The sequence below is a fragment of the Hyla sarda genome, chromosome 5 (assembly GCF_029499605.1).
Source record: "Hyla sarda isolate aHylSar1 chromosome 5, aHylSar1.hap1, whole genome shotgun sequence".
In the NCBI taxonomy this organism is placed as follows: Eukaryota; Metazoa; Chordata; class Amphibia; order Anura; family Hylidae; genus Hyla; species Hyla sarda.
In genome coordinates, this window is record NC_079193.1 from 358,768,556 (window position 1) to 358,782,926 (window position 14,371).

At 45.6% G+C, this 14,371-nt stretch overlaps 1 protein-coding gene across 3 annotated transcripts in view; it reads right to left on the reverse strand.

Annotated features, from left to right (window-relative positions):
* TATDN1 (TatD DNase domain containing 1) overlaps positions 1-14,371 on the reverse strand; it is a 23,636-nt gene continuing 9,265 nt past the window's right edge. For all 3 annotated transcript variants that reach the window (XM_056522723.1, XM_056522722.1, XM_056522721.1), the window contains exons 8-12: positions 11,305-11,345; positions 9,719-9,795; positions 8,489-8,559; positions 7,101-7,227; positions 1-185 (exon numbers count right to left, since the gene is read on the reverse strand). In XM_056522723.1, coding sequence (XP_056378698.1) covers positions 83-185; positions 7,101-7,227; positions 8,489-8,559; positions 9,719-9,795; positions 11,305-11,345 — 419 coding nt within the window. In that variant the 3' untranslated portion in view covers positions 1-82. The remainder of the gene's footprint in view (positions 186-7,100; positions 7,228-8,488; positions 8,560-9,718; positions 9,796-11,304; positions 11,346-14,371) is intronic.

Here is a 14,371-nt window from a genome sequence, read left to right on the forward strand (position 1 = left end):
AGATTATTTCACAGGAGTCTTCTGTATCATTGTCTTATTTATTAGCATAATTTCCTATATTACATTATATCCATAAGTGTCTCTACGCATCAGGGAAAAACACTTTGGTTGTGTTGTTGTAGAGCGTTTTTGCCAGCTCCTCAGGTTCCTCTTCTCTAATAGCCGCCATAATCTCCAGTACTTGCCTGCAATATAATATAGACAGTCACTTATAGTTCTATACTTTACCATACAGATTCAGAATCCGTATTGCTGTAATGATAATTGTCCAGTCTCGTGGCCGTGACGTCACTATTCTCAGTCCTCGTGGTCGAGATGGACTCAGCCTGAGGACATCCAGCGGTTCCGGAAGCCGCTAAAGGTGGGTGCTGCATGGTAGATCCCGGAGGTCCCCAGGGGCAGGACCCCGGCGATCTGACATCTTCTCCTCCTCTATCCTTTGGATAGGGGATAAGATGTCTAGGGGCGGAGTACCCCTTTAAAGGGAATCTGTCACCAAAATCATCCACACTAATCTGCTGGTACAGGGTAATAGTGCAGATGATGCTGATTCCAACATTGTTTTTCCTTCACCCCCTACGTGGTCCTGTTCGTGAGTTATCTGTCCCTACTGCTGAGCTCCGCCCACTCTGATCTATCACATGATCATCATCATCGCAGGTCCTTCAGCTACATTCCCTTCTCCTGCTCAGTCACATGATTGTGACATCATCACAGGTCCTACACCTCAGGCATGTAGCAGATACAGAGCAGGTCCTGGTCAGGCAGTCACTGCTGTTGTGTGTGGAGATCCCTGCTACTCAGTGACTGCCCAATCAGGACCTGTTCTGTATCTGCTGGATCAGTGTTTCCCAACCAGGGTGCCTCCAGCTGTTGTAAAACTAAATCTCCCAGCATGCCCAGATAGCCTTTGGCTGTCCTGGCATGCTGGGAGTTGAAGTTCTGCAACAGCTGGAGGCACCCTGGTTGGGAAACACTGTGCTAGAAGCATTACATGTGGGGGCAGAGCTCAGCAGAACAGGATAAAAGAGAATCTTTAATATCTAACGATAATTTGTTTTCCCTACATCCTAACAGTGGCACAGAGGGGGTATTCCATCCGCCCCCCCCCCCCCCCCATGGACTAGTTAGGACCGATGGAAATTTTATTGACAACCTCATAATTAATTTGAATTAGACCCTCCCAGTGGGAAAGAACCCAGCCCCCTTGTGTAATTACAATTAAAAGGAAAAAATACAGTAATAAAAGGGAGGGATTGTTGTGCCACAGTTAGGACAAAGGGGAAAGAATTAACTTTAAAAATGAACGATTCCTTACGTCCTAACCAGTGGCATAGATGAATTAGCAAGCAGATACCCCCATGGGAGGGCACTCATGCCTGGTGGAGGATAAGACCCACCGACCGCCCAAATGAGGAATAGCTAGCTATTCTAGAATCCACTCTATAGTGTTAGATAAAGGTGGAGTGAGAACTCCAAGAAGCTGACTTACAAATAAGTTCCAAAGGAATCGAGCTTTTTTTCTGAAAAATAATTAGCTACTGCTCTAAAAGAGTGAGCAGCTTTAACAAATTCAGGGGCTCCAGACCCTGAGAAACATGAGAGTCCCGAATAGTTTCCTTGATCCAGCGACTAATAGTTGGTTTGGAAGCCTTGTGTCCCTTCCGGACACTAGAGAAAACGATAAGAAGGTTTTCATCCCTATAGAATTCCTTGGATCAATCCAGGTAAATCCTAAGACATCTCGAGAGGTCGAGGGTACAAAGGGCTCTATCTTCTCCCGAGGAGGGGACCGGAGCTAACACAGAGAGAAATAACCTGGTTGATATTAGTAAATGTTGGCACTTTGGCAATAAAAGTGCACAAAAACTTAATATAAGGCTCATAGGCAGAAAAGGCTTGGAGTTCTCTGACTCGTTTTACAGAAGTGATTTCCAACAAAAAGGTAACAGAGTAAGGAATTTTAGATCCAACTCCTCTAAAGGCTCAAAGAGGGGAGATGATAACCCCCAGAACACGACGGATAAATTCCATTCAGGGATAGGTTGAATGATTGTAGGTTTAATGCTAGAGGCTCCCTTTAGGAACCTTCTGACTAAGGGGTCTTGAGAAAGAGACTTACTGAGAAAAGCCGAAATAGCAGATACTTGCACTCTTAGGGTGGAAGGAGATAATCCCTTGTCCAATCCATCTTGCAGGAATTGCAGAACAGCAGGAGTGGTAGGATTCTTCGGAGACAGTTGGCGTAGCCGACACCAGGATGAGAAAATGTCCCATATTCTTCCATATGATCTTGTTGTAGCTTCAGATCTGGAGTGCGACAAAGTTCTCTAGACTGACCCCGACAGCCCTTCTACAATTTGAATGGACCGACCAACCTCCAGGCTGTCAGGTTAAACATCTGAATGTTGGAGCAGCTGTGAGTGTCCCTGACACTATTGCTTGCTCTGGGGGGAAGCCTCCAAAACTGACCCTGACCATCTGAATGAGTTGGGTGAACCAAGCTCTTTTGGGCCAATATGGAATGATGGCTATGACTGATGCTTGGTCCTACCTGATTTTCATCAATACCCTTGGAATCAAGGAAATAGGAGGGAAGATGTAGGCCAGCCTGAACCCCCATGGAATTGACAGAGCGTCTACCGCCAAGGGATAGTCCTCCCTGTAAAGGGAACATAATCTCCACCTTGGCATTGAACCTTGTTGCCATGAGACCGATCTTTGGCATGGCCCACCTGAGTGTGATCTGTCTGATGATTTCCGGATGGAGAGACCACTCTCCAGTTGGAAGGCCTCTGCTCAGGCAGTCTGCTATTACATTGTGAGTACCCCACATATGAACGGCCGATAAGTCGGTGAGGTTCAACTCTGCCCAATCCAGAATCACACCTATCTCTCTCAGGAGACTTTGTGACCTCGTGTCTCCTTGTTTTTTGATGTATAGAACAGCCGTCATGCTGTCTGACTGAACTCTCACTGCCTTGCCCTGAATATAAGTGGCAAAGTGAAACAGGGCCAATCTGTTAGCCCGAATCTCTAGGAGATTCAAAGATAATGTCTTCTCCTGAGGAGACCAAGTCCCTTGGCCTTTTATGTTGAGAAGATGCGCTCCCCAACCTACAAGGGATGCTTATGTGGTAAGTATGATCCAAACGGGTTGGATCAGGGATTTGCCGTCCTGAAGGTGATCCCACCATCTCAGAGAGGACTGGACTTGTGATCCCACTTGGCTAATACCTCCGACTGACACGGAGGTAGGTGCCATAAAGCCCAAGATACCGCCTCCGCAGTTGCAGACATAAGTCCCAACATTCTCATTAGATAGCGGAGAGTTACTCGCTTGGGAACTAAGAGAGATCGGGCTGTGTCCTGAACCCGTAGCTTTCTTTCCGGAGGCAGATGAATAGTCATTGTCACGGAATCTATCAGAAATCCTAGGAATTTCACGGACGTGGCTGGTTGGCAATTGGACTTGTTCCAATTGATTATCCAGCCTAGTTGATGGAGAAAGGACACAGCTGTCTGAATGTGTTGGGACAGGATTGCTTGAGAGGAGGTTTTGAGAAGCCAGTCATCTAGGTAAGGGACTATATACAGTCTCTGAAGTCTCAGAGCGGCGACCACGGAAACTACTACCTTGGTAAATGTGTGTGGGGCCAAAGAAATTCCAAACGCAAGGGCAACAAACTGAACTCCCTGAACTTCAACAGCGATCCTTAAGGACTCAGACAATTTTATTTTTACGTTTTCGTTTTTTCCTCCTCGCCTTCAAAAAATCATAACTCTTTTATATTTTCATTCAACTTTCTTTATACATTTTTGGGGAATAAAATGTTATAAAAAAGCAGCTATTTTTGACTTTTTTTTTTTTTACGTTCACGCCGTTCACCGTACAGTATCATTAACATTTTATTTTAATAGTTGGGATATTTACGCACGCGGTGATACCAAATATGTATATAAAAAACATTTTTCTTTATACTTTTTGTGGGTGAAATAGGGAAAAGGGGACAATTTACATTTTTATTGGGGGGAGGGGGGTTTTCAAATTTTTTTTACTTTTATTTTTACACTTTAATAATCCCCATAGGGGACTATTTATAGCAATCATTCGATTGCTAATACTGTTTAGTGCTATGCATAGGACATAGCACTGATCAGTATTATCGGTCATCATCTTCTCTGGTCTGCTTGATCGCAGACCAGAGCAGAAGATGCCGTGAAGGCAGTGGAGGCAGGCGAGGGGACCTCCGGCTGCCATGCTGGATGATCGGATCCCTGCAGCAGCGCTGCGGGTGATCCGATCATTCATTCAAAGTACCGCGATGCTGCAGATGCCGTGATCTGTATTGATCACGGCATCTGAGGGGTTAATGGTGGATATCCGCGCGATCGTGGATGTCCGCCATTACGGGAGCTCCGATGCTCGCGGTTATGCATAGGACATAAATGTACGTCCTGGTGCGTTAAGTACCAGCTCACCAGGACGTACATTTATGTCCTGCGTCGTTAAGGGGTTAATCTTCTGGACCCAGGGTGGATGGGGATATGAAGATAAGCATCCTTGAGGTCCAAGGTTGCCAGGAAATCCCCTGGCATGAGAAGATTGATAACTGACTGAATCATTCCCATACGGAAACGCTTCTGTCTGCCGGTTGAAGAACCTTAGGTCTATAATCATCCTTAAATCTCCTGTAACTTTGGGAACCAGGAACACTGGAGAATAAATGCCAGACCCTTGCTCTTGAGAGGGTACCTTTCTGGAGATATTCCAGAATATAAGCTTCCAAAATGTTCTGTTTGTTTGAAGGTCCTGGTTTCTTACAAACTTGTCTGGAGGAATATTCTCCAATTCCACTCTGAACCCTTCCGAAATGACCTGGAGGACCCAAGGGTGAGTGTTCTCCAGGCATTTAGGAAATGTTGAAGGCGACTGCCTACTGGAAGAGAAGGACAAGGGAGTTGGGACAGAGTGGGAGCACTAGCAATTATCTAAGAGCCTCGAGGTGGCCTGTAGTCAGAGTGCCGAGGACTTTCCGCCCTTGGAACCCCTGGAGCGTCTAGCGCCCGTTGTCTTTGGGTTTTGGTTTGGGAGCCTGACCCCGCTCCATACCTTTTGCCTCGACCGCGAAAGGGCTGCTGAGGAAGCTTTCCTATCAGACAACCCATCCATTATACGGTCAATTTCAGACCCAAAGAGAATGCCAGGCTCATAAGCTATAGCACACAGAGTGTGTTTAAAAGAGGTATCAGACCTCCAAGGTTTAAGCCACAAGGGGCGACGACCCGCAGAAGAAAGGAAGATAGATTTAGAAGCAAGCTTCAGCTGCTGAGGGGCGGCATCGCAGAGGAAATCTATAGCCAAACTAGCCGTTTTACAAGAGCCCAAAATGTCATCCCTAGAAATCCCTTGGTCTAGGTCAGACTGAATCTGAGAAAATCTATTTCTCAGAAATGTTGCCACCTCAGATGCTATCGCCACAGAATCGGAGGCCGAGGCAGTAGAATAAGAGCGCCTAAAAGCGCAATCGGCCTTACGGTCCATGGGATCCTAAAAGATAGAGCCATCATCAGAGGGAACCATGGTCCGCTTAGATAAATTCGAGATGGCCAAATCCACCTTTGGAATAGGTCCCCAGGAAGAAACTTGGTCTTCCTGTAAGGGAAATGTGCTTTTAAAGCATTTAGTAAGCACGGGACCTTTCTCTGGCTTTTTCCACTCAGTCTTCATTAAAGACAAGAGGGAATCATCTGCTTTAAAAGCCCTAGGCCCTTTAGAGGCAGATGTAGAGGCTTCATCCCTGTCGGTATCATGGTCCCCCGACCTGATAGACTTACGCAGCCGCTGAGTTTTCTCAGGAAAGAATAGATATTGAAATTTATTTTCCTCTTCAGAGGATGAGGATTGAGAATCTTCACAGGCTGCTTCCCAAGACACCTCCATGGACCTCGGTGGCGAAGATGGTCTTGCACGCTTAGTGGTCACCAATGGTTTTAATCCTTCAATGGAGGCTCCCATCATGTCCATGTTGAAGGACACAAAATCTTTGACCCAGACGACCATATCTTGGATGGTTGGTTCCTGCTGGGCCTGAGTTCTGGCACAGCAAGAAGGACAGCGAGAGAACTGATAACTGTCCTCTAACAGTGCCCGGCAATCATGGCACTGTGAATGCTTCCATTTAGAGGTGGTCTTTTTTGTTGGCGCCTCATGGGAACTGTAAGCAGATGACATGCTCTGAAAAGATAAGAGCAGCTAAAAATATGGGAAGGGGAGAATAGGAAAAAAAATATTAACCCAAGAGAAAGATAAGCTTTACCACAAGGAAAGCAAATGAAAAAGCAACAAACGTCGCTAGCAGAAATAGCAGAAAGCTATAGCAGAAGGACAAGCTAAATAGCAGAATCCAAGGAAAGTAGCACTTGGCAAATAGACAAAGCACTACCGCTGTAGGAGACCAACAGCCTGCACTGAGCAGCCTTAAATAGGTCTCAGATGTCCTAGAGCATAAAACCCCGCCCCAAAATGGGCAAACTAATAAAATTTATAAAATCACCAGCAAAGCAAAATAATCATACTGGGCAAAGAAAATAAGGCAAGGGTTAAAAACCCTAACGCTTAAACCTGAAAAAAAACAAAGTTTTAGGGCACAGTAAAGAAAAAACAGCGACTGACAAGCCCCCTCCCATAGACTTGCATTAAGGGGGTGTGGTTGTGACATCACAAGGGGGCGTGGTCGTGACATCACAACCCCTGCCGCCGCCACCCAGCGTTCTAAACTAACGCTGGGTGCTGCACAGAGATTGCGGGGTCCAAGCTGCGGGACACCCACGATCAGACATCTTATCCCCTATCCTTTGGCAGAGTACCCCTTCATCTGATCATTGGGGCTTTAGCTCCTAGACCCACAGAGATCACATGATCCTCGGAGGGTCCGCCTTTAGAAAACGTCTACACAAAATGTATGCCACCAGCACATTATGCCATTTTTTGTGTAACATCTTTTGACAGTATAAACGCCCCCCATACAGGTACATAAGGGGATGTATAAAGTCATCGATGGACATTACATCTACGAAAGACCGTGTCCGATACTCACACAATGTGGCAGGGCTCGTTCCTGTCTTTCAGACAGTGTCCTGACTCCCACTTCTTTTTAGTAGGGAATGTGGTTTTCACGTACTTGGAGCCGGCATGAGTATTTTTCACCCCGCACCATGGGGCATCTGATGGAAGAAAAAAAAAAACAGGACAGCGGCATCATACATCTGTAAGGATAACCTCATACCCTGTGTACTCCAGTCTACAATGTCTCTACATCTAAACGGGTTGTTCAGTATTAGAAAAATGCTTTTTTTTTTTTTTCAAAAGCAGCGCCACTCCTGTCCACAGGTTGTGTCTGGTATTGCAGCTCGGCTCCATTGTAGTGAATGGGACCTAGCTGCATTACTACACACAACCTGTGGACAAGAGTGGTGCTGTTTTTGCAAAAAAAAACAGAAGCTGTGTTTTTCTAGCACTGGACAAACGCATTAAACTGAAAACTAGATTTTAATATCTTTAATTCTTTGAGGAAATCTGATTGTTTTGAGTTACAGGCCTAAAGCACGAGGCTGCACTACTGAGAGGTTCTGGAAACATAAGGGGAGATTGATCAAAACCTGCGCAGAAGAGAAGATGACCAGTTGCCCATAGCAACCAATCAGATCGCTTCTTTCATTTTTGAAAAGGCCTGTGAAAAATGAAAGCAGCGATCTGATTGGTTGCTATGGGTAACTGGTCAACTTTTCTTCTGGACAGGTTTTGATGAATCTCCCCCTATATGTTCAGGATTAGGTACTGAGTAACATATAACTTTTTTTTTTAATATCTTTTTTTATGTAGGGTATGACAGGTACTCTTTTTAACTTTAATGAGTCTTGGTCATTTCTAAACATTTTTGACACGTCAAAAGTTTTGGTCGGTTGGGGGTCTCAGTGCTCGGACACCTACCGATCAGGATAACAAGCGGATTACAGAAGTCTCCATCCTGCTTTACTGGACGGCCCCATTATAAGTCTATACAGCTAAAAGGGGTACTCCGCTGCTCAGCATTTGGAACAAACTGTTCCGAACGCTGGAGCCGGCAGCTCGTGATGCCATAGCCCCGCCCCCTCTTAATGTCACACCCCTCAATGCAAATCTATGGGAGGGGGCGTGACATCCGTCACGCCCCCTCCCATAGACTTGCATTGAGGGGGCGGGGCTATGGCGTCACGAGCTGCCGGCTCCAGCGTTCGGAACAGTTTGTTCCAAACGCTGAGCAGCGGAGTACCCCTTTAAGGATGAGAAAGTTGCGAGCCGCCTGTTCTTCTGATCGCTGGGGATCTCAGCACTGAGACCGTGACCAACTAAAACTTTTGACGTGTGTCTGTGACATAGCACAAGTTTTCTGAAATGACAGGGACACCTTAATACCTGGGGACCGGGTATAGTCTTGGTGCCTACCTGTCTCTATCATCAGCCTCTCGCTGGGTATGGACTTCAGCACCTCCAGGTTGGACTCTGTTTTTAAGGAACTAAAAGAGAAGAAGTAAAAACAGGACTGAGGCAGAATGGTGAGGATCCTGAACTGAGGAAAACACCTCCTTCCCCATTAAAGGAAATCGACATTTTTTATAATCCCTTGTGCCCAGGCTGCAAAAAGTAACAAAACAAACTTTAACTAACCTTCCAACATTCCCCATTGTGCCGATATAGGTGTCTCAGTCCTCCGGTACCGGTCTTCTTCCTGCTTCCTGGGGAGGATGAGTCATACTGCGCTCAGCGCATTGCTGGCCGCAGCGATGTCCCCCCTCGGCCGGTGATAGGCTGAGCGCACTGTCATGTAAGGAGCCCGGGCAGCGGGGAGAAGGCGGGGCCCAGGCCTATCACCGGCCAGGGTGGGACATCACTGCGGCCAGCAATACACTGAGCGCAGTATGACCCATCCTCCCCAGGAAGCAGGAAGAAGACCGCTACCGGAGGAGCGGGACACTGATATCGGTGCAACAGGTGAAAGAGGAGTTAAAGTTTGTTTTGTTACTTTTTGCAGCCTGGGCGCTGGGAATCGCCCCCTTAAAGGGGTACTCCGGTGGAAAACTTTTTTTATCAACTGGTGGCAGAAAGTTAAACAGATTTGTAAATTATTTCTATTTAAAAATATTAATCCTTCCAGTACTCATCAGCTGCTGTATACTACAGAGGAAGTTCTTTTCTTTTTGAATTTCCTTTCTGTCTGACCACAGTGCTCTCTGCTGACACCTCTGTCCATGTCAGGAACTGTCCATAGAAGGAACAACTCCCTATAGCAAACCTCTTCTGCTCCAGACAGCTCCTGACATGGACAGAGGTGGCAGCAGTGAGCACTGTGGTCAGACTGGATATAACTACACAACTTCCTCTGTAGTATACAGCAGCTGATAAGTACTGTAAGGATGAAGATATTTAAATAGAAGTAATTAAAAAAATCTGTATAACTTTCTGGCACCAGTTGATTTAAAAAAAGAAAATGTTTTCCACTGAAATACCCCTTTACGAGATACGATTTTTGGGGACATCCAATTTAAATTTTGAGCATCAGAATTAATCCGATTTTACAGTGATTTCACAATCTGTTTAGACGGATGTAAAAGTAATGATCGTGAACGCACCCCAAACTGGACAACCCCTTCGCTTCAGTAACAAATTCCTTCTTACCAGCCATTAATGCCGATATAGAGATCTAAGCCGATTATGGCCTCCGCGTCTTCTTTTGTGCCATCAAATGAATGAACCTAAAATTTAAAATCGCCAAGTTCATACCAACAACTACACACATAGTGCAACCGGCATATGTGCTATATATGTACAGTCCACTATAGTGCCGTTGAAGTGGAGAAAAAAACTGCAACCCGTAGCCGAATGTAACCTGAGCTTGGCGCTCTCAGCCCTTCTCAGGGCTGATCGCTGTAAGGGCTGGACCCGGGCATTAGGGTTAAGGGTTAGGATTAGGGGATGGGGTTAAGATTACAGTTAGGGTTAGGGTAAAGATTAGGGATAGCATTGGGGTTAAGACTAGGGTTAGGATTAGGGGTTAAGGTTAGGGTTAAGGGATAGGATTAGGGTTAAAATTAGGGTTAGGATTAGGGGGATAGGATTACGGTTAAATTTAGGGGGATAGGATTAGGGGTTAGGATTAGGGGATAGGGTTAAGATTACGGTTAGGATTAGGGTTAGGATTAGGGGATAGGACTAGGGTTAGGATTAGGGGTTAGGATTAGGGTTAGGATTAGGGCATAGGGTTAAGATTATGTTAGGATTAGGGTTTAGGATTAGGGGTTAGGATTGGGGATAGGATTAGGGGATAGGATTAGGGGATAGGGTTAAGATTAGGGTTAGGATTAGGGGTTAGGATTGGGGATAGGATTAGGGGATAGGATTAGGGGTTAGGATTAGGGGTTAGGATTAGGGATAGGGGTTAGAATTGGGGAGTGAGAGGGAGCCGGCTGTAAAGCAGAAAATGGTGTCCCTGTGTGAAGGGTCACATTCCGCTACAGGGACACAGTTTTCTTCATTACACTGCCACCGATAGAACTAGACCAAACATCAACCCTAACTTACACGGTAAAGACATTGCACAGGTTTTACTAAATACCAATTTGTATTATTCCCGTCATGCCTTTAGGCTAGAACACAGATTTTATGTGCTCTTTCTTCTGTGCTCACTGTCGCCTCCTACTGAGTCAAAAACGATTTTTATGAGCTGCCACAATTTCTATGGCTAGGGAGTCATACCCAGTATATTAACTATAGCACAGTAGCACCAACTACAGTACGTAACATGTAGCCTAAGGCTGTGTACACACTGTGCGTTTTTTGTCAAAATTATGACATAAAAAAAACATAAAACCATAAAAAAAAAATAAAGCCTGACACATTTACGAATTGGCATCAGGAATTGGCATAAATTGTAGTGAAAAATCTATGCCAGCTCGTAGCAATGAATCCACCCTGCATGAATTTACCCTTATACAATGTAACAAACTGCCAGCTGTGAGGAGTATTAGGTCTGTACATGTTCACATACTAAATCACTGTTTTCCAACCAGTATGCCTCCAGCTGTTGCAAAACTACAACTCCCAGCATGCCCGGACACCCGTTGGCTGTCCGGGCATGCTGAGAGTTGTAGTTTTGCAACATGTAAAGAAGGATGTTGGTATTCACTGACAGCAAGCAAGATTATTAAAATCCGGTGAATATGGGAAATGGTAAATCCGGTGAATATGGGAAATAACATACTCACCACTCCTCCCACACAGCGCTCCCGATTTCTCTGCATTATATCTGAAAATAATAAAAGAAAACGAGAAAATACTATCTGTCGGATACGAGGAACGACAACATACAACGCTGAAATGAACCAATGTGCCGACAGTCTATCTCACTGAATACGTGGACTGACATGAACGGGAAGAGTGACCGGATTACACCGAGGAATATATAGTATACCTATTTTATCAGATTGTCACTCGATAGACCAAACATGACTCCTTACCCCAGGAAGACAGCTGTAAAGTCTTGGCCACTAGGTGTTTCCCTTTTTTACAATCTGCTGCCCACTGCCTGCTGTCAGGGGAACTCTGTCTCTAGTTACAGGGAGACCCAGGACAAAACACAGGACAATGTGCTCTGTGGAAGAGATAGACAGAGCCTGAAGGATAGAATGTTTCTGCAAGCTGAGACAGTCTGCCTGCTAAAGTACAGAATGTTGATCCAGGGACTTGTTCTGATGGCATATTGGAGTCGGGAAGGAATTCCACCCCATCCCACCCCCACCCTCTCCCGGTATGGGGCATTTGGCATCATTCTTATGGGTGTTTTTTTGCCTTTTCCTGGATTAACACAGTAGGGTTTCAGGTTAAACTGGATGGACTCTTGTCTTTTTTTTTTTCAACCTTACAAACTATGTAACTAACAGGAGCCACAAAGGTAAATCACTGCTTACCTTTCATATATAACTAGGGCAGCTGTCAATTGTAGGGTTTTAGGTTGAACTTGATGGACTCTTGTCTTTTTTTTCACCCTTACAAACTATGTAACTAACAGGAGCCACTAAGGTAAATCAATGCTTACCTTTCATATATAACTAGGGCAGCTGTCAATTGTAGGGTTTTAGGTTGAACTTGATGGACTCTTGCCTTTTTTTTCACCATTACAAACTATGTAACTAAGATGATCTACAAAGATGAATCAAGGCTTCCCTCTCATGTCTAACTATCTATATAAACATCTGGACAGCTGTCCCTTGTGTAAATCGCTATATGTCCACAGAGTTGCAATGTTATCTCCCACTCCCTTCAGTTTGTCAGCAGCTAGTGTGATGCCTTTATTGCTCATGATGTTTCTTGCATTTCTGCCCCCCACAGCGCCTTGAAAACTCAGTGCATCATTAACCCCTTCTCCCCTCCACATGCCGTCTATAGTGTATTGTACTGTGTAAAATATTCCCCCCAGGACAGAGCCTGCCTTTTCACTGCACTTTTACCAGCAGTATGTCACAGCATTTCATTAAGGACTGAGTACTGTGCTGTGATTGGCTAGACAACTAAGGAAGGAAATCCTGTGTGTGTACTACTGGCAAACAGCTCAGATCTGGTCCTGCTCCATGCAAAAAATGAAATATAGCTGTGCAACATAAAGGGGACTTTCAAAGGTCAATAACAGCAGTGCGACACAAGAAAAAGAAGGGGAATTTGCGCCCCCTAGTGAAGGCCGTTTTATGAGTGACAAGATTGGTACAAAGAGATACACTCAACAAGTAGGGTTGCGCTCAAAGCATTTTCAAAAACTCCAGACCCGCAGCCACGGTCCTCTGGAAGCAGCCTCGCTGTCCCAGTATGAATCAATGGTAGGGAAATAGAAAACTTGACCGTTCCGGACGCTGGTTCTCTGGACAGTAATCGACTAAGACATCTGGTATATTCCTTTAAAGCTGGTTTATTAAGCAGATACACAGGCAACACGTTTCTGGTCCGTACCGGACCAGAAACGTGTTGCCTGTGTATCTGCTCAATAAACCAGCTTTAAAAGGAATATACCAGATGTCCTAGTCGATTACTGTCCAGAGAACCAGCGTCCGGAACGGTCAAGCGTTCTACTTTCCTACAATAACAGCAGTGAGAACACTAAATCACCTTGGTACCACTCCGAAGGGTTAATCTAACAAGATCATGCAGGTTTTTAAAAATCCTTTTGAAATGATAAATACTTTTTAAAGAGAATGTTATCACCTACCGTATTTTTCGCTGTATAAGTCGCACTTTTTCTTCCCCAAAACTGGGGGGGAAAAGTCGGTGCGTCTTATACGGCGAATACACACCTATCGCGGCGGTCCCTGCGGCCATCAACGGCCGGGCCCCGCGGCTAATACAGGACATCACCGAACCCTTTCCCGCCGCGTCTGAAGGGAAAGTGACATTAACCTGGCTGTTCAGTCGGGCTGTTCGGGACCGCCGCAATTTCACCGCGGCAGTCCCGAACAGCCCCACTGAATAACCGGGTTAGTGCTTACAGGACACCGGGAGGGACCTTACCTGCCTCCTCGGTGTCTTCTCCGTTCAGGGATCCCCTGTATGGCCGGCGCTCTCCTTGCTCGTCATCACGTCGTCGCGTACGTGCGTCGGTGTGCGTAACGGCGTGATGGCGGCGACTGAGAGCGAGGATACCCGGCCGGCAGCAGAGATGTTCCGGAGCGACGGGGACAGCGATGGAGCGACATCCAGGGAAGCGGTGACGGGTCCGGAGCAGCGGGGACACGTGAGTTTACCTCCTATGCAGTGGTCTTCAATCTGCGCACCTCCAGATGTTGCAAAACTACAACTCCCAACATGCCCGAACAGCCAACGGTTGTCCGGGCATGCTGGGAGTTGTAGTTTTGCAACATCTGGAGGTCCACAGGTTGAAGACCACTATTGGGTTCAAAATCTTTATTTTTTTAGATTTTGCACCTATAAATTGGGTGCGTCCTATAGGGCGAAAAATACGGTATTTCTTTTAACTAAAAACCACATACTAAGACATATTCTTTCTGTCTTGTCTGTTTATATTTCCGATTGTAGATTTTCTTATCTATTTTCTGTATGTGATTATGGGGGCAGCCATCTTGCCTGAAGTTCTATTAACAACATTTAGAGATATGCTTTACAGCAGTCACATGGAGCAAAAAAAAAAAGAAAAACGGTAGTCTGCAAGCTGACTCATTGACCTGCATGGGGGAGTGTTGTGGGCATGCTCTATAACCCATGCAGAAGTCACTGTGTAGGGAGAAGACCTATTGTGAATGGTAAATCCTGTCTTATCTTCTGGTGTCA